We start from the raw sequence: 27804 nt of genomic DNA, 5'->3' as shown, positions 1-27804 counted from the left end.
TCTTCAAGGGCAACTGGATGCATCATATGAACAGTATAACGCAGGCACATTCATTTCCAAGGGCTTGCATAATACTAAAGCATGCGATAAACTCTGCATTGTAAATAACCCACTAAGGCTGCTACGGAAAAAGGTGTGCATAGCAAACTGAGTCAATGCTCTTCCTCCTATCCTAAGGTTCACTCTTAAGCAATAAAAGGAAAAAGCAAACAACACAAAATTTAAAATTCTGTTTGCTTGGCATTGTTAGCTATTACTTCCTGCTCTGCTTGTAAACTGCTGCCTCACTAACTCACCCACTCAGCTGAGCAGATGATGCTTGACCAGTATTGAGGGAGGGGACTGATGTTTTCAGTTCCTATTGGTTGACATCTCAGAAATCAATACAGTAAATTGGAGTGTGACCATTTCCCTAGACAAAAGGAAACACACCAGTAAGCTGGTCATTGGAGGAAAATCAATAAAACTCACTGAACTGCAGCAAAACAGAACATCCACAGAGCTATTGTTGACATGTGAATTATAGGAACTAGTGGACCACTTCAAGTCCACTGAAAAATGCTTCTTCATGTGAACCAAAGAAAGCTTTTGTCTTTAGTGGAGCATAGAAACCTGATGTGGCTGCAACAAGGACTGGTTATCTTCTTCCCAAATAAGGAAATTAATTATCTTTCACCACTTGCCTCGGCCTACACTGTAAGAAATATCATGCTTATCAAGGACTTACAAACAAGAGGGAATCCAAAATTCAAAACAGTTGGAAAAGATCACCCTCCCTAGAAGGAAACCAAAACATGTTTTAGAAAATTCCTTAAGCACGTATATTATCATTAGTCTAGGATAACATTTTTGCAGTGTGAAACATGTAGCATGCACATTCCAGCCCTAATGAAGGCTGGAACACCAGCTGTGGGCATCTGTGTGTGTAATGTGCAAGACAACACCAGTCTGAATGCACACACAGCTGATGTCAGAGATTCCACACCGTGCTTGCCCTCTCGGAGGCCATGCCACTCGAGCCGGTCTAGTCCAAAAGCTGTCCAGTCATCACACAAAAATTTGCCAAGTCTAACTTCCCTCTCGCGGCCTCCCTATCACTCTTGCCGGCTCAGAAACATCCAAACCTGATCCATGTGAACTCAGCAACCAGCCTTTTTGTCCATGAGAGCTCAAGGCAAAATAAATAAGAAAATCAGATCTACTTACAGATCATGAATTTGAGATAATTTTTATTGTTTGGAGTGTGCAGAGCCACAAGATGTGTTAACCTCAGGTTGCAGTAGCTTTTAACTTTATCACTGAGCTACTGCGACTGAATAAAGTTAATTTGATCTAAAAAAAAAGGTTCACAGAATCCATGCAACAAAAGGACTAAGAAATTAAGAAGTTGCTTAGGTCTATTATTAGTATCGATCACATGGAAATGGTTCCTTTACACCTATTAGACACTAGTCTGCCTGCTCTGTGCAGCTATCCTTGCATCTACACCAGAGTAATAACAACTGTGTAAGCACAACTACAGTACCAATGCATACAGAGAATCACCGCCTAATCTCTGAGTTGCTAGAATTAGAGCAACCTCCTGTTTCAGATGCTCTAAAAATAATCTGCTCATAATCACAGTTTAAACATAGAAACCCTGCACTGTGCAGAGTTCAAAAACAGATGACAACTAACACTTAAACTCTGTCAGGAACAAAACGCTCTGGTGAATGCCTAATGCCTTAATTAAAGACAATCATATGTTTGTGACGTCATCTGCTCTCTCATAGCTTAACATCCAAGCATACTTCCAATTTAGGCCTAATTTTCATTAACAAAAACACAATGATACCCCGGAGGCTGCACTGTTCTGAACACAGCATAGCAACAAGAGTTAGGGCAGGCACCCATTTACAGACAGGGTGGGTTCAAGTGAGGTTTCGCATGACGTAAACTCATCTTCCAGTGTGCCCACTATTGAGGTGACAAGGTGTAAATCTGGTTCGGGAAATTGGACCTGGCTTCAGACGAAACGTCTCCTCGTCCGTGGAAGACATATCAGAGTGCTTCATAGTGGTTCCCTTCAGCCTAATGTGGACTCTCGCTGTTATGCACTGCAGCAAAGTAATAACAGCCAAGTGCAGCCAATTGAAATGGCCAGTATTAGCTTCTGAGCACAAGTGTTTATCTAAGTGTCTGAGAGCTGATGTCATGGTGCAGCAGTGCATGTAGCAGGAATCTCCAAATGTACTTTGTTCCCTAAAATACTGAAAGAGAAAGTGTCTTCAGAATAGAATTTCAGGACAAAGCCAGAAGTCTACCTGTCCATATGCATACAATAGTGGCAACACTTTTTTGTTAAAAAAAATAAAAAGGCCTACCCACACATTTTCCTCTTAAACACGATGTGTCTCATTTGAGAGCAGCTGGTGATTTCTGGTTCATAGTCCCTATGATTGAGCTTGAGATAGTGATATGTAAGAATGGGCGCTATTTACATTTTAACTCTATATTTGCTTTTTTGTTACCTGTGTCTGTCTATAACTCAGTCTTTAAGCCAGAGGTAGTTTTTTGTAATTACAGGACTTTGTTTTGCAACACAAAACATAAGTAGTGGGCAGACTTGTTGCCTTTTCATTTTGAATTGGCTGTGTACAGTAATATCTTGGCATTTTAATAAGACAATGCTTGTAATAACTGTGTTTATCATTTTATCTGTATCATTCTCCACTTGCTGTAAGTCCGTTTTTTCTTTCTATCAGTCTGTCTGTAGGGATGGTTTATTAGGCAGCCTATTAAAGCTGGCCTCAGAGGTTCCTAGCTTGTGCCCGGGGCATGTCACTGCAGTCAGGCCCAGTAATCACCAGTCAAGGAGTGCTAATTAACAGCCACACGAAGCAGGCTACTGTGGAGAGGGCTAGAGGGGACCGTAAGTGGCATTCCCACATTCCACACAGAGACCACACTACATTGTGCACAGTATGGCGAAGACCTGAAACAGCAGAAAATGTAATGAGGATATCTGATCCTCAAAGTGTGTGAGGGAAGTGGTAGCAAATCTGCAATCAATGCATTACTTTTTTAGAGATGTGCACAAAACGAAACCCTAAACAAGACATTCAGAGTGACTGCTGCAGAGCATCCAATGCAAAGTGTTGTTGCGCCTCTGAGGGACAGCAGCATGGAGGTAGATGGATAAACTGCTTCACTTTGTGAACATTATGCATTGGTTTCTGAAAGCTGCCAACCTTAACTCCAGACTCTGAGGGTGAGAAGTCCTCATTCAGCCCTGGCGGCCTCTTTATCGATTTTTCCTCTTTGTGAAGAAATACAAGCCTCCGCAACAATCTGAACACTGCCACACGATTTATGAGCAAAGAGTGGGGAAATTCAACTGTGAATTACAATATATGCAACACGATTCTACAGTAATAACTAGAATGATTAAAACAATCAAAATGCCAAAAGTTATAGTGCAATACAGAATTTTTGTCCGAACAAACTACAAGCGTCAGCATCTTATTCTTAACCTATGTATATGTAGTAATGCAATTTATATCATAAACACACAAAAAAATATTTGAGTATTTTTCGTCAGAGTTGTTCATGTCGGACTGATAGTCAAACATAAAGCGGAAACACTTAACTTCTCACATTGTTCTGTGACACTGGTAACAAATAATATCTCTGGGTTGGTAACGAAACCAAAATATCCTTTTTGCTTAGTGTACAAATAATGTGCTTGTTCTTACATAATTCACATTTAGAAGGCAGGCTAGATGACCATTTTTTAAATTTGTATATTAATCCTTGAGGAATATGAGACATTTCTTAGACACCAATTTGAACCTCAGGCTGTGATGCCTAGAATTAACTTCATTTATTCCACTCCTTTAAAACAAGAGTGAGAGAGACAGTAGCTTCAAAATGCAAAAAGGCTTTAATATTGGAAACAAAATGGAGCTACAACTTGCAACTACCATGTTGCAAGACATGACCAATTCAAATGTTCAAGATCTACCCCTGCTAAATCAGCCTGAATGTGAAGCCAACCGAACCCTGCTGGATCTAAAGCCAGTGGCTAAACAAGCACCCGCCTCTGCAGGCGGGCAGCACTAATGCTCATGTGAATCCCCACGTGCTGCAGGCCAGGCCCTGTACACAGCAGGGCTACTTCACGTCACTCCCTGTGTGATGTCATCATGGGTGACAGGCTCCTCATCAGGGCTGTGTGTGGGATTAGTCCTGCTGTCCTGGATCAACAGGGCAGGGCGTGAGGGACTGCTGTCTTCTAGACTACACAGGACAACTACACTTTAGTCCACAGGCTAAAGTGGCATCTGAACCTCATTATTCACCTGCTACAAGGCTTTGAAATAAGTATTACCCACTGAATAAATGTTGACAGATTTTGGCTGGAAGAGTTGATAAATTCACCAGCTAAAGCCACTTTGACAGGTACCAATACAACACAATCTAACCCTCCTCTGGAGCCTATGTTAGTTTTCAAATCCACCAGCTAACAGTTGTCTTCTGTAGTTTCCTGTCTTATCAAAAAAAATACTTGAAACCATTAAATTAATTTATTACAAAACTGGGATGATATTAGACTGGATTGAATTTTGTCAGCTATAAAAGAAGTTTTGCAAACAGCACATCGATATATGAATATTTAAAGCAATGTGGGATATGCTGATATTATTCAGGTTTGAGGACCATTCTTTGGACTAGTATACAGCACAATATTTGCATCTTAAATGAGGCTTTTACCGCACACACGGCCTCTTGCCTGTCTACGGTCAGCTCTGTGCGTTGCCTAGCCAACAGTTTGCAAGACTGGGGTAGAGATGCAGGCACAAAAAACTTCTGGTTAAAAGGAGAAACACACCTAGTTTTAAACAATATGAAATACTTGGATATCAACAGGCTTTTTTGATATGTGCAAATATTGCAAGGCTGACCTTTTAATTTTCATTTTATCATATCATTAAAAATATAGTTATCCAAAAACTACCCTACAATACTGTTTTATTCTTTTGAGGTATCCACCCCTATTGCAGGTGCATTGATCAAAAACAGCAAAATAATTTCAACAAAAGGAGAAAAATTCTTCATATTCATGACCATACATCACAAAGCTGACAAACAGCTTTGAGGAAAAAGCAGCAGCAGTGACAAGCAGGGATGTGACAGTCACAACAATGACAAATACCGCTTACTGGCATGCAACCCAAAATGATTAACCTTCATGGCTGTGTTTTCAACGGTAACTTATATACTTTCAAATTTAAGTCCTTTTTTAATGAAGAAATGATGTTATTCTAACAGCAGTTTAGCAAAATGTGCCAACATTTCTGATAGGACAGGTAAGGCTGAAGTTTTGGCTGGTTGCAAGCATAATCGTCATTACTAATTCCCCACCCTGTGCAGTATAAAGAGGAGGAAAAGGTGAAGAGCATAAAGTAACTGATACAGCAAGATCTCATTACCATGGCCTCTCTTGTGGGAGTGACGTCTCATGCTGTACGGGATTATGGCTGCTCCATTGGTACATAGGGCTATATCTTTCCTCATATAACTGTTCCACCCTACTTTACAGTCACTTCTATTGTTTGCCAGATGTGTGAGTTATCTAATTATAATCCCAAAGCATTCAGTGTAGGCCTAATGTCCACAACTTGCTGTTCACAGTCAATCAACTGCTAGCACCCAGGTAGATGCCTCAGTTCTAGGTCTCTCCACCCTGACACAAACAGCCCTGGGCACCGGCTGGCTGCTGTGTCACAAGACTGGCAGGCAACCAGCCATGCTGGGGAGGGTGGGGCTCCAAAGAGTTTTATGAGTTGCTGTCTGGACACAGAGGCCTCTCGGAGACAAGCCACCTATTGATCCTGGTCTCACTGTGGCAGTGTGGGGACAAAGGTAGTTTTCTCACATCACATCTGTTCCTGTCATTTTGAACGGTGTGACTTAGAGATAAGAAGACAGATGTATGGCTGTATGGACATGAGATTTATGATATGTCATTTCTTCATCTAGACATTAATGAAGGTTGCCAAGTGTCCTAAAAGAAGCAGGTAGTTGGATCAACTTCCACTTTATTGCCTACTCTACGCTGAGTGTGTACAATGTAAAACTGAGATGTACATTTATACTTGACGCAAACATCACGTGTTTGCCCTACTAACCTGAAAAGCAGTCATCTATTTACTTATTAATCTCACTGTGTTTGAGAGATCCTATGGGAATACCTCCACAGCCACATGGGCGTGGCTCTGAAACTGACACTGGATCCCTGATGCACACACACATACACACTTGGTGAGCAGCTGTTTGGGGGAGCCCGCTGAGAGATGAATTTAAATTTTCATACCCTTTGCATTGCTGAAGCAGCATGGTTACCCTGTGAAATACTATATTCACCAAGGCAGTCATAACAGCCACAGCCGTCCAGCACAAAAACAGTAAGTTAGAGCCATGTTAAAGACATTAAGGATATGAAAGATAGCTGAGAGGGTAACACAAAACCTTTGAGAGAAGTAATGCTCCAAACTACAAGTTTCCCACCAGAAAGACAAACACGTTAAACTGCCTGCTTTGTGAAACTACAGAATAAACTGAGACTCATGCTAATTCGTTGCTGCTCTACCCTTCATTGTGTAATCATATGGCTTTGCTATGTGTCACAGCAAAACAGTGTGCACATAATCTCACTGCTACCAGGTCTCGCAACTTTGCAACTTCAAAATGATAGTTCTATAACAAACCCTTTTCCACAGCCAGTACAAGTGTCTACAGTAAAAATGTTTTACCATTCTCATCAATCTGCTTCATTTTCAATCGAGGCTACTGTGAGATGCTTACTGCAGCTCATTTGAACACTGTCGGAGATCTCTGCAAGATAAGCTGCAAATTGCAAGCCACGCATTTTCATTTGAATCAATGAAATTCACATGGTTCAAATAAAATCAAATTGCAATAATTCACAGTGCAAAGGCTTTAAAAACATTCTACCTTGCTCTGTGAAACTGGAGGCAGGTTGAGAGTGGACTTACTGGGTGTTTTCTACATTGACCAATAGAGCTATTCCAGCATTCACACACCGGCTCCTGTCATGAAACTTAAACTGTGTTTATGTTGTGTTGAGTGCTAAAAAAAGCTTTTAGCTTATGATACTTTTCCTTTTACACCCTGCCAGTTTGGAATCTGAATTGCATAGGGAAGGATGCTACACCCTACTTAAAATACTTGCCTGAGGTGCTCCCTGTGCTGCCGTACACATCAATATGTTCCTTGAAGTGTTGGGGACTTGCACAATGAAGCCTGACAATGCAACTTTGCACGCCCTCACAAAGCCTGTGCATCAGGGTATGAAAATCTTTTTCATCTTCAAGCCATAGTTGCTGGATCCCAGACCTTTAATAAATTCATCATCCACAGAGATACAATAATGCATAAAGTCATGACTGATTACCTGCCACAAGGACTAGTTCAGCAGCCATAGTTGTTGGCATTCAGCTAGCACTTCATTGTAACTTTGCACACTGCTACTGATCAACAGTCTTCTGCAACTGTCAAGCAGTCGTTTGTGTGTCCCGCATTTCAAACATCACCCTGCACAGCTATTAGAGGGAACAGAGGTACAGGTGGGAGGGCTGGACGTCTTCCTTTTTCCTACTACACAAAAGCTAGTTTCTTGAAACTCCATCAGCCTTGTATGATGAGGTTCCAACTTACTGCTATGTGTGTTTCCAACAGGATATGGCTTTCTAACTACATAAACAGCCTCTGTAGACAAAACGCAGCAAAGAACTTGTACCTCTGTCATACTTTTCATTTTGACTGTCTGTCCTGGTGTCCCGGCAAACAAAAGAGCCCACAAACACAAGAACCTGAATAATTCAGGGCAGAGTGTAATGCAACCCTTTCTCATCGTGAGAGAGAGGTTTGCATTGTTGGAAATGACGGCAAACAATCCAAGTAGTCAATTTTAAAGCGAGCACGGAGTACTGAACCTGATGAACAGCTAGCTCAGGCTATAGTCTATCATCTCTGGCAGCGAGGTTTGGCAAGAAATGCCTCCCACTGCTGACTTGACTCACTCGATCAAGTTAGCCACTTAACGATAGCTTAATGAAACCCGTCGTTTTGGTGAGACATAAACGCGAATGTAAACGGTTAACTCTAGCAATTTTCTCTAAGATGGTGCTTTAAGTAAATGTTACATCACACATGCACCTTAAATAAATACCGGGCTCACATAATCTGGATCGTGACTGCCAGCTCTTGGAGGGCTAGCTAATAAAATGCAAGTTAATTCTAAAGGCAAAAGCATAAGTGGAGAGAGGGCATATATAGAATTGATCTCTCATTCAGCACAACTTCAAATTGCCATGTTTAAACTGCACATCTATAGTTGACAACTCATAAAGCTAATGTAATGTTCAGCAACCAATTCTGTTTAACCGACCTGCTTGCCGCGGCAAATTAAAGCAGATCAATTCTCTTGATGGTGGCTTGTCCTAAATGTTGACTCTGAGCCAGCTATTATGGCTACGACTATTCTTTGGAACAAAATATCAACGAACAATACACATGCTTACATAAACGCATTTGAGCCGTTCAAACGCATGGGGTTCGTGCACCGTTCACACTCAGTCCAATAACTTTATTTTCACGTAATACACTATTTAATCACCCCTTAGGGAAACTACCATACGTGTGCATGGATCCTCATTACGATGAACTGTTGTTCATTTTTCTATAAGTACATCGAACCGTAACGTTTGGCTAGCAAGTGGCTACTTCAAGCCTGGCTAATCAGCAGCTAACGTTAGCTAACGTTAACGCTAGTAGCTGGAGTATCCCTTTACTGCTTACCTTGAGCGTCCTCGCAGATAATTTTTTCATCGTCCCATTTAGTTTTGCAGCAAGTATCGACTTGTGGATAGTATATACGTTTCCAAGACCAACAATTCTTAACTTTTTAGCATCTTCACTGGTGAAACTAAGCGTAAAATCCCAAACCGGACCACCACCGACAAAGTAATTTCTCCACCACTTACAACAACAACGTCAAGCGAACAGTTGAACCCGCCCTCACGAAGAACCACCCAATCAGGGAGTAGAGTACATTTTATTGACATTGATGATAACCAATGGTCATTCTCTGGGTCTTTGACTGATGCTCCCCAATAGAGTAAACACCAAATAGGAACGACAGAGTACAAAACATTCGCTTGCCAATTGGCTGCAGAAAAATAAGGGGTAAGGGGTTTAGTCCAAATAGCCTATGAGTGTGTCACTGAGTCCAGAGTGACAGGTGCTTTGGAGTTGACAAAATAGCCGGGGCGGCATCATTGCCTGGGTGAGGTCATCTGGGATGATGTAAACCCTACGTCATTAACCGTGCTTTAAAGAAACAAAACAAAACACACAACAGGGTACAAATTCACCTTTTAAAAGTTTAATTTTCCCGAAGTAATATAAAACAAAACACTCCCACACAATACAATGCATATAACATTGAGGAAACAAACATTTTGAGGGAATCATGAAAAACCACAAACTACCTACAAGTTGGTGTTGAAAGTAAAAATCTAAATTCAGTGACAGAGCTGTGTGGATATCCTTAGGTCACATTGTATAGCAGCATATGCAATTAACAAAAAACTGAAAATGCTGCCATTAGGTCAATTTGTTATTTTGTTACTCATCTCACAAGAACAATTCCTCATCTCAATATTTGAAATTGCACAACTACATGCCATAACAACTGTACTTCAAAACATTGTACAAAAACTCTGAAATTAGCTTCTTATGAGAGGATTATAAACTGCCTGTCAAAGTGACAGACAATCCATGTGGCCAATGGCGAGCCAAACTCAACGCCGCCTCCTGTCTGGACTTCTGCTGCGTCTCCGTCCGCCAGTCCTGTGAAAAACCAGTTCAGTTATTGACAAAAAAATATTAAGTGGTTGTTCTACTATAAGAAAACCCATTACATAAGTAATTTACATCACGCAACACTTTTATATCAATAGGTTAAAATAACACCTTCAAGGCTGGGTGATATTGTGATATTTATTATTTCCTGAAACAGAATGAAATTCCATGATAACACTCCTTTTACTGGTGAGTTACTACCATCACAATTAAACACACACAGACAATCACACACCACCCTCACCTCCTCTTGTTCTTGGGGGGCCCTCTGACAAATCCCCAGTCAACGCTGATAGGCTGGCCCATCAGGTCCTGACCATTGAGCCCTTCCATGGCTGCCTGGGCCTCTTTGTATGTCTCATATTCCACCAGTGCATATCCCTAGGGACAGTTATCAAAACATCATGTGAGTTATTGCATGTTTATGGCATCACTGCTTTGAAATTTGGTAGAATTTTATTACTTAAATCAACAACACAGTGCATAAAACAAGGTCTACTTATCACTCAATAACACAGTAATGTTAATAAATCAGTCTGACTATTGTACCAGCCCTACTCAAACCACCGTGTGGGATCACTGAGCAAACACATTTTGAACCTAGCGCAAAAGCTTAGCCCACACTATAATTTCTTTTGCCTCTGAGGAATTGAAAAGATGACCAGTAAAATGTGTAAGATTGCTACTACATTATGTTACTCTTCAAACATTATGTAACAAACATGGACATTCGCTGCCATTTCTGTAGAGGAAGAGTTTCAGGCTATTTCTGACCTCATACTCACAACAATGCTGCCACCTTGTGGTTTCTAGGAAAGTTGAAGCATAGAGTACCATACCATATACAGGGGGACAACAGATAGATACTAAATGCTGGAAGCATTTGCAATACCTCTGATATCTTTCCTCCTATCTATCATCTTCTCTTTTAACACACATTAAAATGAAACTACACACAACAACAAAAGTGCTTTGCGCAGCATGCAGCCATTAGCAAGTACACTCAAGTTTGCAGTACTAGGCTAATATCACAAGTTTGCCTCAAGGGTTTTTACAAACTGGCCAGCATACAACACCCTGGAGAAAACCCAGTAGGAGCAACACAGGAGGGACCCCTCTCAGGACCAACAGGCATGCAACACTGTAGATGCCATGTGTACAGAACAAAGTAAAAACAACAATATGGACAATCAAGATAATAAAATTAAAGATCGGTCGTAAACAAATATGAGGGATATGGATCTAGGAGGAAGTAGTAGTGCCAACAAAGTTTACTCGTATAGATAAAGCAGTGATTTGCTTTACACAGAACTCAGAAGGGGTCTGGTTACATACAACAAACAGATTGAAAAAAAAGTTGGAAACAAATCTCTCATAATGTGATATTCTTAAAAAATTACACAATATAATATATGCAGCTTTAAAATCTCTCCATCTGGAAAAAATATCACTTAAGCAACAATGAGTGGGATTCAGAGAAGCTAGGGCAGATGTTCAATTTTCTGGTTGAGTCAACACGACTTCTCTAAGAGTAGTTCCAACCGAAGCATTCAAATAATTACATTTGGCTGACTGGATATCATTCTGTTCTGGATTTGAACCTGACATACATGGCTTGGTGGTGTCACCATAAACGGTCAAGCGCATTAGTTGTGGTGCCAAGTATTTTACACACAGTTTCAGAGCACCCATTTGTGCACCAAACATACTTTCTTCTTTCCTCGTCATTAATTTTAAATTAGATGCAAAAAATCCTTATACACCTCCAGATAAGAGCTTATACCCGCACTAATATATCAAATTTTGAATCATGTCCAGCCCCCAATGAACTGCATAAACTTATGAATCAGGCCCCTGACTCAAAGAGACTTGTCTCCCGATTTGTGAACTTTTTCGCAGCATATAATCCGGTCTCCACACATTATTTAAAGGAAGCCTGGGAAAGTGAACTTGGCATTTTAATCAGCAATGACAGTTGGGAATCTAGTCCCAAAAAAATTATTCATACTTGTTCTATAAACTCTAGACACCAACTAATTCAGGTTAAAGTACTCCACAGGCTACATTATTCCTGCACCAAACTACACTCATTTTACCCTTCAGTCTCACCAACTTGCCTGAAATGTAAATCTGCAGAGGGCACCTTAGGCCACCTCTTTTGGTTTTGCCCAAAGCTACACAAATCTGGTCAGACATTTTTAAATGCTTTTCTGATGTATACAACTGTGATATCCCACCAGACCCATACACTGCTATTTTGTGCGGAACCCAGTATCTAGTATCTCTACCCCTCTTACAACGAAAGACAATACAATATGGCATGGTTGTTGCAAAAAGGAACATATTATCCCTTTGGAAAAACGAAGATGTCCATTCTTTCAAAACATGGCTAGCTGAACTTACAGCCAATTTGGTGCTGCTTGTTTTGCTAACTGTTATATTTTTATATCCTTGGAGAGCAAGTTTTTGGTTTTATTTTATTTATTTGCTTATTTTTATTTTTTTAATTTTCTTTTACTTTTTGTCTTTTGTCTGCCTCCCTTTGGAGGGTGGAAAGGTTCCCTTGTTGGGTTGCGTTCTTGTGGGTTTATGAAACTGAAAACCTACAAATAAAACATAAAAAAAATCCTTATACAATATCACACACACAACTAAAAATCACATTAATAACCCATTAGAGCAAGCAGGTACCCTAGAGGCTGTTTCAATTAATTATACAACATGAACAACAATAGGTGTGCATCGACTGCATGTAAACATGTCTTCCATTAAATGAAAGACGCACTGAAACTCAGAAACATACTAATGAGGAATAGTTTTGGTCCCACCTTGAGGTAGCCTGTTCGGCGGTCAAGGTTGAGATGCAGGTTCTTGATTTCTCCAAACTCTGAAAACTTGTCGTGGATGTCTTCCTCTGTGGCCTCTTCATGTACACCTGTCACAAACAGGATCCAGCCCTCCACAGCTGCAACAAGACAAACACAAGAAAGGGCATCAGGGGTCAAACGATAAAACAGGAAGCACTTTGAGCTAAGTAAACTAATACCCAAGTACAGTTTCCAGTTTCTGCCTCTTTTGCATTAACTATATATTTGAGTCACAGAGTTATGCCGACATTTATCCAAAAGCCAATAACTGGTGCAAGTGGACAATTTCAAATATTAATTTTGAGGATGGTTAGTGAGTTAATTACATACACAAATGACAAAGAAGTTCCTTCCTTCTCCTACCTAATCATCTGACAGAGGAACTTTAAGGCGGCAAATGTGAAGTTAAGACTTTATTGTAATAGCTCATTTTAAAATCAAATTACATCTTTATTACGAATTACACTTACATCTCTGAGGGCCTGGCTCGTCTCCGTCCTGTTCCACAGTATCATAGTCCTCTTTGATTCTGGACCTGGCTCCTTCCTCTGGAAACAACAACACAGAAAAACATTTCACTCTGCTGACTGCTGTTAACAAACTGTATTAAAAAGGCTTCAGTAGGAGATTACACGAACCGATGCCACAACAATGGTAACTTTACTCACCTGAACCAAAACCTCGTCCTTTCCTCTTCTTGGCTTTCTCCTTTAACTTGTGGATGCTTTCTGTGAACGAAAGTTGAACAAATCAAAATGTATAAAAGTTTGCAAGTTTAACCAATATCTTACAGTTAACGTTAGCTCACTACTGGGTTTATAAACTGGAGGATATTTTTTTCTGAAGTGAACACTATAATTCAATGAAAATACGCACTAAATCACATTACGTGTATTTTGAAATACGTATGACTCTTAAGTTCTGAACAGTTTTATCAGTGTAGCTCACTATTAGCTAATAGTTACTAAAGGACTAGCGTGCTATTAGCGGCTGCTAATAACACGCTAAGTGTGATCACGTATATCTTATGGTAACGGTAGCGTTAACTACGCTGTTAAAATAGGAAACTGACTACTTTGCAAACTGGAAGTGGAAGTGATCTTTACAGCTTGCAATAACCACGACCTAGTTAACCAAACTTAGCTTACAAATAGCGTTTGAATGAAGTACCAGTGCGTTGTTAGCTTAGTGTTAGCTTGTTAGCATTTCTCAGGCCTGCTGCCGCGCAGTTAGCGTTTGTAGCATTTTCATCCACGTCCACTTCGCTGGTCTCAAGATTTACACAACAATAGAAAGCCAGTGTAATGGAGCATCTGCCACCAATAAGTATAATGATTACTATTATTACCATCACCATCCTCATCCATAGGAAAGTCCTCGCCTCCCGCCTCATGAAGGTCCAATACGTCCGCCATGATGTCTGCGTGTGTATGCTGCTGACCAACGCAATGTGCGTACGCACAACAGGGTGGCGGATGTTGCCGGATTTCGTTACGTAAAAGTAACTGCAGTAAATGGTATTTCACCGCAAACTACAGTAAACCACACGTGTCCTCTGCCTCAGTTTCTCCACAACAACACAATAAGGCTGAATACATCTACAAGTACGCTCATGTTAGACATAACTTTGTTTCCTTAACCACCAGTAACTTTGCACTTACAAGTGCGTTGTCTGCATGATTTGGGATGATCGACTTTTTGTTCCCTGTAAAAACCAAAAATAATCTGCAGACTGCTGAAGAGGCGTTTGGCCATCCTCCATGTAATTCTGTTTTACTTTGGCATTGTTTTGGGGTGTTTATTTGGCCTTGGAGTACGAAGGTGACTGAATTTTTGTACATGCATGCACCACTCAACACAGGCAACTGGATAACTCGGCTCCTGATGTCGCTGAGACTTTTGCATAGATGTTCTGCCTCCACACCAGACTCCACATGTTTAGTACCACATTATGTTAAAATAATTCACAAGGCCAGCAGAGGGCTCTCATGTATCCATGCAGGCTCTTGGGCCATAAAGAGGCCTGAGGCTGCATGTTGTGGACACTCAGGTAGAGAGTCATTTGATCACCATCTGCTGGTGAGTTGGATCAAATGACAGGGGAGGCTGACAGGCCTGGTAAACAGAAAAAAATGCAGAGAGAAAGACAGACTTTTCAATTTCACCTCCAAATATTCGGTATCAGAACAGCCTGTTCAGATCATTTGTTATAAAGTAGGATGCTATGCAGCCCAATAACAGGCTGTTCTCAGTGTTGGGAAATGCTAAAATGAGGAAAAATAGAAACGTTGTAAGACTGGCAGACTACCCGTCGAGGCAGAGCTGAGCACCATTCCTGTTTGTTTGTTAGAAATATCTGCAGTAACAAAACACCAGCTGGCACGCAGCTGAGGGATCAGACCTCTTATTCTCCCTGGAAAACCCCTTAAATATTTTTCAATGGCTAAGCCTTAAATCTAGCAGAAAAATGCAGATTACTTTCTAGACACAATATAGAACCTTTCATATAACCGAGGGGTGAAAGAAATCTTTTAGTTCGGCCTACACCAGGGCTGGGTATTTTTTTTAAATTTCCCATATCATTACCAAAACAATACTTTTCTCAGTACCTGACTTATTCTGACTTTGGAGAAAACTGAGAGGGCTTTGTTTGCAGTATTGCCATTAAGAATACTAGTTCAGAGCGGAATTGGGATGTAAGAGGGAAGATCCAAGTCCCATTTTCCAGTCGGGATATGAAGGAACTGCTGAAGAGTTTGTTTGGTACCATAAGAGAGGCTTCTCAGGTGTTTGTATGTAATGAATGACCATCAGGCCTAAGTGGAGGGGATCAATTTCTTGTAGCCTTTGAAATGAGTGAGGGTAAAATGAAATGTGTCTATTGGCCAGGTGTACTGGCTGCAGTAGCAGGCAGTGAACGGCTGCTTGAAGTCACAGATTTAAATGGGCAACATTTGGTTTAAACACAGGTTGGCATGGCTCACTTTGCACTTAGACTGCTCTTACAGTCACTGCTCTGCTTGCCCTGTTGCCACTTCAATCCAAAACCACAATATAAGCAAATCCGTGGATGAATAAAAGAAAAGTGTATCAGTGGTCAGAGAGAGACAGTGGTGTGGTTTATGTTAAGAGCATTTATTACTGTGTTGCACTTAAAGTAGACTCAGTGGAGGTAGTGTGCAGTAGGTGGACATAGTGCGGTGGTGTAAGACGTCATGTGGTGGGTTCTCTGAAGTGAACACTAGATAGCTAATTGAAGATAATCTAACACCAAAGATAGACATTAAAAAAAAGTCTTTCTTATATTTTTGCAATTTGATACAGTATCAAATACTCAAGTAATTTCCTTAGATGTGTACATGTGTGATTCCTATCAGGATTTTTTTGCACAACACTACACTATTACAGGCCTAAAGTGTGTGACGCATGCTAAAGAAAGATAATAACTGACTTGATCTTTTATCATGTGGATGTTAAACGAGCATGTACGCATGAAAATGTGCACATCACCTCTGTATCAATATGCAGCCATAAAGTCCAGGGTAACATCCTTGATCTGAATTCATCAAACAGTGGAAATTACTTACTAACACTGTTGTCAGAGAATATTTTTCATGTTTATCTAGATCAGATGAACATTGTATTTATCCAGTCTAATGGTGAAATTTTCAGAAAATCCTCATTATTAACGACACTGGCGGCCGTTAAGTGCCAGTCAGTTTCTTGTTCCTGTCGGCCACAACACCAATGTGACGTACACGACACTGAATGCTGAAATGAACACTGAATGCTGGAAAATAAATTACTTTAATCTGGAGAATAACAGTAGCATCTCCAATGTAATGAATGTTTTATTTGGCTCCGTGATGCTAAGTAGCTTGCCTGTTTGCAAATTACTTAATCAGCTAAATTTACAAAGCAATCTATGTCAGATCCATGCCACATAGCTAAGGTACAGCTAGCTGGCTAACCTTAGCTTAACTTTGGTTACAGTTAGCTAGTTGGACACCTCTGCTTTGCATTGCTCTTGGCTACTAGAAAGCAGTCGCTAATTATATACCTTTGTTTCATCATTTATTGTCAGCTAAAATCAGCACTGTTTGTCATAACTAGATTTTACCAGCTATAACAATAGTGAGCAAGCAAGATAAGGTTAGCCAGCTAGCTGTGACATAGCTACACTGCATAGATCTAGCATTGGTCACTTTGTAGCATTAGTGGTAGTAATTGCTGGTAAAGACACAATTTCTAAGCAAACATTAGTGTTGTGCACTTCTGGGGCTGTAGAGGAGTGAAAGAGAGGCAAGGCATTTGGGAGCGCACATAAATATCACATCCTTTGGATTTACCTGGAAAAAACATCCTGAGTCCTTCAGTCCACAGGCTGAACGACAGCGATTGATACATGGAAAGTGCTTCACATTTTTACATATTGCACCTTTAAAATCACCAATTGTTTAGTTATTATGCCACTGTCAGATAAAGCATGCTGGCTGTAGCGATTTGACGCTGTTGCACAGACATTTTTACTCTTCAAATACACTTTGAAAGACAGAATCCAAGGTAGCACACAAAGCATTTGTGAGCACTAAAAGTGACGGCACAGCGGATCTGTAAACACCACAGAGTTAAGACTAGGGTGCATTTAAAAAAAAAAAAAAACACTTCACAAAGCTTAAGACCATTTTCACATAAAGTCTGCAACAAATATGAGAATTTCTTTGTAATTACTTTATCTTTATCTTTATCTACTTTTTCATAGTTCCCAAACATGGAGCATATTACAATATCAAGAGGTACAAAAACAGATGGAAATGTATGTTGTGATGGTCACAATGTTGGCAGTTAATGTCCAGGCTTGCCTGAATACACATGTATACAAAATGCTTTTAACTGTTTGATAATTTCTAGGAATATCTTGAAAGAAGTAGAAGTATGAAGTAACAGACAAAAGGCCCCAGTATGATAACACACTGAGGAGCTAACATATCTTCTACTGTATCTTCCGGGATGAGTTTATCAGGAGCTGCTCTCAGGGTGCTACAGATTGTACATACAGTATGAGGCAACTGCTGATAGGACTAAGTAGATCTGTGCCCAAGGTCAGCACGACTGAGTAACTCTGTCTCATCAGCTGACCCTCTGTTAAGCAAACAATGTGTGAATTAACCCCTGACATCATCAAAAATAAGCTCAAGGTTCAGTAATTCCATAATACACTTTATGTAGCTGTTTGTGGAGTTTTCATGGGTATTTTCCACCTCAGCACAACACCTTTTTGAGATTTTTTTTTTAATTTCAGTTAATATGTATTTTAGTCAGTTGCTGAAAGTGTTTCATATCTGTGCAGTGAAGATCTTGTATTTGATTAAAAATGGCAGTATCACAAAAAAAATAAAAATAAAAGTTATGCTGTCAGATTTTTACTTCCATACAAACACAGCACAGAGAGTAAGCAGCAAAATATTTAAAATACTGAAAATACTCATGATGTCGACAGAATGACGCTGACAAATCAGCACTGCATGATGTTACTGGATTGTTATCGATGAGTATGCAGTATTTTTGTTGTAGCTGGTTAAAGTTAAGCTAAATTTTATATACTGTTGGCTAATTAAAGTTATGCCAATACATCATATTTTAAAAGATGATAATTTTTTTTTATCTTTAAAATAACCAGTTACTTCAGCTGTCAGATAACTGTAGTGGAGCAAAAAGGACTATATTGGCCTCTGAAATGGAAGTGGTGGGAAGAAGTAGCAGAAAATTGAAAGAAAACTCTTCAGAACAGCTCTGGTGTAAATCTACTCAAAAATAAAGTGAAGATTCATGAGGTCACAGTAGCCAACAGTTCACAACTAATCTTTTTCTCACACACAGACAAAGAGAGTGGACTTTGTGTCTGTCCTCTGACAGCTATCAAGCATCAAGGTTCAGCCAACACAAAGATTGTACTCCTCTTGTCAGGTCACTTCTCTACGTTGGAGATGATTAAACTCTGATTAGCCATGATTTACTCTTCCTCTGGGGCTATAAAAGCCCCTGGCTCCCTGACAGAAAGCACCGTTAGGTCCAAGAACCCCAGGAGTTAAGGTAAGTCTCTGGCTGCTTTACTTCGGTCTTTCCTATTCTTTGGCTGTAGGCAGAAATGTATTGTTCATATATTTAAGGAAGACACACTGACTATTACTTACATTATGTGAAACTTCTGCTATACCACAGTTTGACACCTCTTTACTGTGATCTATACTTTCAGTATTATCTCACTAATCCTTTAACTTTCTGTAGGTTGGTTTTGCCGTTCTGCAGCCATGAAATTCTCCCTCATTGCCGCTCTTGTCGTTGTGCTGGCTGTTGCCCATGGTGAGACATCTTTTCACTGATTTAAAAAACAGTAGATGTGATGCATTTTTAAGCTCACACATAGACTATAAAATATAAAAACATCAAAACCTTTTCTCTTTTGCATATAAACAACTAAAAACTGCTTTGTTTTTAACTTGACGACTGTGCTGTTCAGAATACACTGTTTGCCATCAGCAATTCAGAGAAAGGCTTATAAGTTTTAAAAAGACTAGACTTTGCTGAACTCACAGAGGACCACACAAAACATCCAAAACCTGAGAAAACCAGAGAATCCTGTAGTCATATAGTGTGTGCATGCCTCATATTTTTTACTGTCCTGCAGTGAGCAAGTTTTGATTACATGTAGTGGATTTAAGTAAAAAACAGTGAACGTGTGTTCACAGGCAACGAGGCCGTGTCACTGGTGAAGCGTGACGTCCAGTCTGAGGTGGACAGGATCACCAAGCTCATCAATGACATGTCCGCCAGCATCATCACCGCAACCCAGGACATGGTGGAGAATGTGAAGGCTCTGGAGGTGACCAACACTGCCCAGTAAGTAACAGCCATTAACTTCAACCTACACTAACCACAGGGTTTAAACTGCTCCACTCAGTGTGAGCAACAGGTTGGTTAGAGCATTCAGGGAAATGTTTCAAGAATAAATGCTGAATGTAAATGGACAGTGTTAAGTGCTAACCTGAATGTATGACAGCTAAATTGGTCTTAGAACAATGCAGTCAAAATGGCACATGGAGGTTGAATGGAAGGGCCAATTTTAAATGCACTTGTTTTTCGTCTGGTCGAAATACTTTTAAGATAACTATGGGTCTTTGAGACTAGATATTTTTACTTGTTTTGGCCTGATGGTAGATCGTTTTACTTATTTTAAGTAATATTTCCCCCATTTCACTCCTTTTATCCCTTGTTTTTGACAGCAGAGTTTTTGCAGTTTCACTTCATTTTTCTTTATTAAAATGCAAGTCAGAGTCAGCAGCAGTGGTTAACAGAAGATTGTTGCTTCCTCTACCTTCCGCAGGACTTACGTGGAGGACAGCAGGGCCAAGATCCTGCCTCTGGTTGAGAAGTTCCAGGCCGAGGCCACCAAGCTGCAGGAGCAGGTCAAGCCCTTCATCGCCAACATTGAGGATCAGATGAAGCCCCTGACCGATAACTTCAACGCTCAGGTCAGGCCTCTGACCGACAACTTCCACGCCCAGGTCAAGCCTCTGACCGACATGATGGAGAAGTTCTTCCAGCAGGTGATGGATCAGACCAAGGCCCTGCTCCCCCCTCAGTAAAGCCTGCTGTTGGTTCATTCCAGCCGAGCTAGAGCTCACTTTTGGTTCTGCCCAAAATGCTTTGCTGGTGTTTGTCTGTCATACTCCTGTGTCTTTAAGTCATCTGAGATGTGATGCTTGAATCATCATTAAAGGGGTTTGAAAGTCATCATTTTGAGCTGATGTACACTTCATTTTGGTTTATATGAGCAAAGCTATATTTGATTAATTAGATTTATGTATGAAAAGCCAAAGGTCATGTCATAAAATCAAAATGAAATACACTGTAGCAGAATCTGATCAGAGTTACTCACTGAAGTGGAAGTCGATAGCAACATTACCTCTAACCTTTGGGTCATCTGTGTTTTCCATCATTTATGGTTCAATATTCTGACGTTGGCTGTCAAATCGGCTGGAGTCCAGCTTACAGCGTGGATAACATCAGGCTGACGAGATCAACCCAATTTCATGGATGTATTGATTTGAAACCAATAATTAACCTAACACACAATCAGAGTGATAACCAGGACTAACCTGACTGTGCTAATCAGATATTGCTTCATCTGTTCTTATCACAGCAACCTTTAAACTGACAGGGAAAGAAAATGAAATAATCGCCAAAAGTGTGTAAAAAAGCAGATTAACAACATGTACGTTTTGTATGTTTAATTTAGCATTTGGACACAGTTTAAGACAAGTCGATCAATATCTCAGAAATACCTGAAATACAGCAGCAATCATGAGCAATTTACCTAAAACCGGTGGGAATAATAAAAGGTTATACATCATTATTATTTCTATTTGAAGCAAAACTTAAACAACATGTTAAAAAATTATAATGAAGTAACTGTGATGTCAATTTGACAAATTTGTGTTTCTTACCAGTCAGATTCCAGTTTGTTCTGTTTGCTGCCATCTCATCTAGACTGAAGGGACAGAAAAAACACTCACCACGAGCCCTGTGCAATTGAACTGAAACTGAAATGATTCATCGACAGTTATAATAAATAAATCACTTCAAAATCAGACAAAATGATCCCTTAAAGATCTGCAGTGATTTTAAGACACAGAACACACAGAAATCGCCAATTTCCACCAATAATCCAGCTAAAATGTAGCAGTAATGTGGATTGTTGAAGTTGAAATATTTAAAAAATATTTTAAAAACTGTGCCTTTAAGCATTTGATGCAGGAAGTCAAAATTGTGTGACTTCTCCATGGAGATAAATCGTGGTTTGACCCAGTTTAGTCTTTTGTGCACAATAGTAAGACATCACGGTGTAATTACAGCTCATCTTTCTTGGGAGGCAATTGGTGCACTTGATGTTTTTTAAAGACCTCTTTTATTATGCAAGTGCCCAGGGGAAATTAGTGCTCAGCGTCAAATTCTGAGAGAAATGTCACAGAACTGGCGAGAGTTCAAGCTCGTGTCTCAAAGCAGTGAGGGAGACAATGACTTGTTGTCAGTTTAACCACAAAACAACAAAATCACTAGTCTTCCATGCTGCTATGGACTCACACATCCAGACAGAAAAGGCCATGACATTTAGCCTTTTGTGGTCAAATAACAGCAGCAGTTTTCTAAAATTAACTCTTTGTCTCTGCAAATTAAAGTCTTATAAAACATTTTTCATGCCAGCTACAAATGAAGCAATTAATTCATTACTGTGCGTTAGAAAAAAGCTTTCTAGAAGCACATGAATATATATTAGCTCTCTCAATGAAACGCATAGTAATTAAACAACGGTATTATTCTCTCTGATGTTAATCTGTCACTGCGTACTCCAGTTCTGTTGCCAAGCTACGAGCCATACTCAAGGTGGCCTCCTCGAGCTAATGTATGAGCCACATCCTCCTGTGGAGCCGAGGCAGGGCTGAAGGAGCTTTTGACAAAACCTCCGCGGCCCTCCTTCAGACTAAACTTTCCTCTGCACTCAAAGCGCTCTGGTGAAGGCCGGAGCCTGTTTGTCACAGCAGAACTGGCAGTCCTGAGAGGCCTTCTCCTTGTGCTTGTAGAGATTAAATGAATCAGTTGGCAGCCTGTCAAGAAACCATCTGTAAAAGTGCCCGAACTCATGCTCGAAAGAAACGCACTTAAAGAATGGATGAACAAGTTCCCCTGCGCGGGCCGTTATTTCGATTACTGCAATTATCTCTGCGCGACTACTTCATTATCTCTCATCTACCATTTTTCATATTTGAAAACAGGAATCATAAAGTCATAATCTTGCATCTGTATTTACTGCTGTTGAATATTTTGTTCCCTTTTGCCACTTCATCGTATTAATAGTCAGAAATCTTTACGCTTCTACTTGTGGACCACCAGAAAATCGCCCACACAACATGCAGTTTCTCTACCTTGAAACATGAAACAGTTTTGTGTGAACCTGCTGAGGGTTCAGTGTTTGAGATCCTGATGTTCTGGAGGAAGGACGAGCTCGAGGGATGGATGAAGGAAGCTGGAGAGGCTGGAAGCAGGGCTGGGAGGGTCGGCGTCAGGGTCATCTGCCAGGACGAACTGTGTGATCCAAGGCTCGGTACAGCCGGTGACAACCCTGCACGCTGGAACAGAGAGAAAACACCTGCTGACAAGCTGCCGGTCAGTCACTGTGGGGTGTTTTAATGTACTGACGTCAGTGTTAATCAGTTCAGTGTCAGGTTGATTCAGCTGCCAGGCAGAAGTGCTGATGAAGTTGGTGAAACATGTGAAACGTTGCAGTTAAAAGCAGAGCTGCAGCGATTAGTTGAGCAAAGGGAAATGCAAAAGCAAGACCAAAAAAAGATTTGATGGATCCCGGCTCTCCAATGTGAGAATATGTTGCTCTCCTTGGTCATACATGATAGTAAAACAAGACATTTGAAGATGTCACCTTGTGCTCTTCTTCTTCTTCTTCTAACTGTTTTCAGTTAGAAAGACCAAATGATTATCGAGAAAATAATCAGAAGGTTAAAAAAGGATAAAAGTTGGTTCCTGGTAAGAAGAAATAATAGTATATAAGAGACTACAAGGAATATACGGTATGACATACACATATTTTAAGAAAAAAGAAGCTGTGAAAAGATGAATGGATTTTTTGTTTTCATTCCCCATTTGCGTCAGTTGATTACTTTTCAGAACAAGCAAACAAGGCTGCAAAAACTGATTATTTTACACGTAAAAGTAATGTTTTTTTTCTCTCCCAACCCCCCATCTGAAAACTACTGCATTCATTTAACATTTCTCCCTCATGCACATACTGCACTCAATCCCACATTGCCAATAAAGTCTACAGGTTCCAGGTAAAGGTCTTTGCATCCTCAACAATGATCAATAATTTAACATTAATAATAGCGTTTTGCATGTCTGAAGTCAGCTTTTGAGGGAAGACGTGCAGTCAGTTGTTTCTCGCTGGCACTTTGCCATTTTGTTAATGCTTCAGTTGGACACATGCAGTATTACAGTGATGGGCACATATTACAGTGATGGACACATTAAGGCGAACAAATTGTACTGACACATTAAATGCCTGATTAATATCAGGAAAAGCAATTTGAGTTTAGGTGTTATACCAACACGTCATCCTATATATTTGATTTATCACATACCTATGTCATAAAATCACATGTAACATATTAAGAGTAGGAAACGGCTGTTGGTAGTGGGATATTTTGTCGTCTTTTATACATAAGTGTTACTTGTACATGATCAACGATCAGAGGAAAACGTGTTTTCATTCTTGTAAGAGAATTAAAAAAAAAAAATTACTCCTCAATCTTTTCTGCCGCTGCCTACAGAAAAAGTGACACATTATTGCTGCATTCACAGCTCTGCACTTACGCTTCACATGACGTTTCATGTGCAAAACTGCTTCCTACTGAATGCAAATCCTGGCCATGGATGCAGAGGATGATGTGAGTATTTACTGAAACTTGATAGCATGTTGGCCAACAGTGCTGCCATCTCACCGGACCCTCCACGCAGACAAGCCTGTGTGTTTGTGCGTGTGTGCCGGACTGCACAGACACACTGAAACCTGATCTGCATGTGCGCGCGTGTGTGTATGTGTGTGTGCTTTTGCTTGTATTCGTGTGTGCATACATCTACAGTATGTCAGTGTGGTGTGTGTTGGTAGATAACCGCCTGATTGTGTGCTTTTTCTAATCAAATGTGTGTATTTTAAATGCTTTTCATGAGAATGACTAAGAACAACCAGATTTCTCTTGATGTCACTCACACCTATGTGCATTTTAATGTTAAATGCAGGGATGCAGAGATATAATGGACCAGTTGCACAACTGAAAATCAATAAGAGAAAGCGGGTGACACTGACAGACAATGGCAAGACAGTCACGAAATATAGATAAAAAAACATTTTTTTCGTTTACGAGAGCAAAATTGCTGCAATGAACAGGACAAAAACATTAAAAAGGCAATACGGATATTCTCGGCCACTCAAAACAATATAAAGATATACAATAAAATGAGATACACATTGATTTATCTGATGGTAAAATTGTTGGCACTTACCATTTCTGCATTAGGCACCTGGGGTCATCCACAAGGGCGTTGATTGCAGGCGCACAAAAAGAGCAATTTTCACTGCACAAAGAGAAAGAGGAGTCTTTGTCAAAAAAATTAAACTCACTTGAATTCACAAAAAGGATGTTTAAAAAAAAGCACGTAGACTCACAGAAAAGATCAAAATGATTTTTGGTTGAGGGGTCTAACACCTAGCGTTAAAGACAACAGAGTCGATGTTGGCCTCTGAGGAGAAAAGGACACAGTCTGTCTCCATTGGCCAGTGGAGAACACTGATAGATATGTTTTTGCTGGCATGGGTTATGTTTTTACTCAGAACTGACAGACAGACAGCCCCCATGCACACAGGTGCTATTCAAGGAAACTGTGTAAAAGTGACGTCACTGAGAAAAATCTAGCCCACAAACCTTTTCAACACTCAAGTCCCGCCCACTACATGTTGCTCTTTTCATATTTTTCCCATTTTCTCCTTTTTTTCTCTCTCTGTATCTCCACTTCTCTCTCTCCCGCTCTCTCATCACTCTTTGTCCGCCTGTCTTTGTGGATCTCTGTCTCTCCCTATCAGCTCCTCAGTCTATAAAGTACATTTCAACAAACTACGAAGCCATAAACACTCATCTGCTGTAAACTCAAAAACCCTTACAGGCATCTCTCCAGCTCTTTATCTCTGTTTCAGTTCCTGTCTTCATCACTCTGCCTCCATGTCTGTCTTTCTCTCTCTCTCTCTCTCTCACACACACACACACACACACACAAACAGTATAGGTTGAATACGCTACACTATATAAATCGTTCAGTGTTTGTTTTCATTTCGCCATCGCCATCTGAACGCAAAATATGCTCTCAATGTCTTCACTTCGCCGGCGTTCGTGTGGCTTTTGCAAATGCGCGCAGCTCCTGATGTGAAACCACCAAATGAAGCTTCCCCCAATTTTCATAGCCCTCCAATTTGGAGCACGGCCGTCTCCCTCTCTCTAATGCTGAAACACCACTTTGTGAAATTACAGTACAATTTTGAAAAGTAGAAACAGGCAGCAGGCAATTCAGGTGCTCAGCCTCCGCAACAATGGAGTGCTGGCCTTGGTGATGGTTGCTAGGCGATGGAGGAAATACAATGGCCTCCTCTGAAACCAAAGGCCCTTAAGTGGACTGACAGGAGTGAAAGCACACACACACACACACACACACACACACACACACACACTCACAAAATAGAGCGATGCAAGGAAAAGGAGAGTGTAAGTGAAGCTGTGCACCTCTGTGTGTAGACGCTCGACCGAAATATTGCAGTTGCTGTTTGGAACATGAGGAGGGACCAGACTGAATAGCACTGAATCTGGGTTTTTTTCTTCTTCTTTGGGCAGCATACACAAGAAACTAGCAAAAATAGACTGGCTGGTCCTGGATATGTGAAAAGCTACATGCATGTATTGACTATATAAGCTGTTGCTACATGCCTGTATTGGATAAATAAGTTGTGGGTTTTTTTTTTTGTTTTTGTAGACGGCTTGGGACAACCTGATAGTGGGAGATAATGTTTCAGAAGGAGCAATGTATTGACCAATCACATGGTCAATAGAACAACAATCAGTGGCTGCTCACGTCTGGCAGCCTGTCTGCCTCTCCATCTGTCTCTTCATTTCTTCGTCCATCCCTCCATCCTTACATATCTGCTGCTATGTCTGCCCAAACATCTACCCAGCTTCCTGTCAACCCATCCAATCAACCAGCGAATGAAACAATATTGTAAACAGTGTCATCTCTATAAAAGTCCATCTCTATATTTTAAACCAACACATATGCTATGAACAGTGAAAAGAGGACATAATGAACATGTAACCAGATATAACAAGATTTAATCAGTCAGTTAAATCTTGTGATGAAAACATAAATAAATAAAAGCTGGCTTTACAGTCCAACTGCAGTCACATTTAATCACGCTCATTTTCAGTCAACAGTTATTTTTAAGAAAATGTGTTTGGGGAAATATCAGAAATGCTCCTTTTCCTGTCACTGCTGGAGGGGCATGATGGCGTTTGTTTGATTGACAGCAGGTGGCAGGCTGAGCGACATAAGTAAACAAACCTGCGCTGAGCTTCGTCAGACGTAGTGTGTGTGTGTGTGTGTGTGTGTGTGTTTTTAAGCAGTGGTATTGAAGAGTAAGGAACACATGATCATCTAAACTGAGCAAAGTGACATTTACAGGTGAGTTCATGCGCTGTTTAGGGTGCTGTAGCTGACTAGCGATTGAGCCTTAAATGAGCTGTCTGCGAGCAGACGTTAGCGGTTAGCACCGGTGAACGTTACAGGTGAAGGCCAAGGCCAACGCGTGTTTGTACGTTAGAAAAGGAGACGTAGCAAAAAAGCTATCATGGGTTGTTGTTCACAGTCTGTGGCTCTTGTGTTGTGTAGCGGGCTGCTGTGTGATATAAGTAAGTAGATGGCGCAGTAACGGAACAGGGACTGACAATCGCGCAGCATTCTGGGGTGGTGCCGCCATTTTTGGACGTTAGCGTACAAGCTGTGATTGTCAGTCACTGTCACCGGTTATCTGTCATTCGTTTATCATCAGAAATATATATAAAATATGCACGAAACACAAGTGTCCACACAAAGCAGAGGCAAAGGAGCCATATATGACAACACTGAAGTTAGTTAGTTAATGATAGGGTTAGGGTTAGCTAGCTAATGTTATGCTAACTGAACGCTAACAAAACGCAAAATTAATCTGCTGGTATCTAGCAGAATGTATCAACGTTAGCCTGCCGTTATAGCTGACTATATGCTGCAGCATTTCGTGTTTTGAATCGTATTAAATGTGTAGTATGTTTTGTTGTAGTTCAGCCAAACTTTTGTGACACCGGCC

At 40.5% G+C, this 27804-nt stretch overlaps 3 protein-coding genes across 6 annotated transcripts in view; 1 reads left to right on the top strand and 2 right to left on the bottom strand.

Annotated features, from left to right (window-relative positions):
- The window catches only part of otud7b (OTU deubiquitinase 7B), a 32267-nt gene extending 23236 nt beyond the window's left edge, over window positions 1-9031 (bottom strand). For all 4 annotated transcript variants that reach the window (XM_041943144.1, XM_041943145.1, XM_041943146.1 and 1 more), the window contains exon 1: window positions 8863-9031. The gene's annotated coding sequence lies outside the window, so the exon portion shown is untranslated. The remainder of the gene's footprint in view (window positions 1-8862) is intronic.
- Window positions 9032-9426: 395 nt separating this feature from the next.
- On the bottom strand, window positions 9427-14236 carry rbm8a (RNA binding motif protein 8A). The gene is made up of 6 exons (XM_041942527.1): window positions 14143-14236; window positions 13463-13522; window positions 13265-13342; window positions 12756-12892; window positions 10172-10308; window positions 9427-9915 (listed from the first exon to the last, which is right to left on the bottom strand). The coding sequence occupies exons 1-6, from the start codon at window positions 14207-14209 to the stop codon at window positions 9867-9869; spliced, it is 528 nt and encodes a 175-aa protein (XP_041798461.1). The 5' UTR covers window positions 14210-14236; the 3' UTR covers window positions 9427-9866.
- A 4869-nt stretch (window positions 14237-19105) lies between these two features.
- LOC121610989 (type-4 ice-structuring protein LS-12-like) lies at window positions 19106-20440 on the top strand. The gene is made up of 3 exons (XM_041943338.1): window positions 19106-19157; window positions 19544-19694; window positions 20179-20440. Exons 1-3 carry the CDS (start codon window positions 19106-19108, stop codon window positions 20438-20440), a joined length of 465 nt encoding a protein of 154 aa, XP_041799272.1.
- The last annotated feature ends 7364 nt before the right edge of the window (window positions 20441-27804 follow it).

This window comes from Chelmon rostratus, chromosome 8, assembly GCF_017976325.1.
Source record: "Chelmon rostratus isolate fCheRos1 chromosome 8, fCheRos1.pri, whole genome shotgun sequence".
Classification (NCBI taxonomy): domain Eukaryota; kingdom Metazoa; phylum Chordata; class Actinopteri; order Chaetodontiformes; family Chaetodontidae; genus Chelmon; species Chelmon rostratus.
This window is presented reverse-complemented; position numbering and strand designations above follow the sequence as displayed.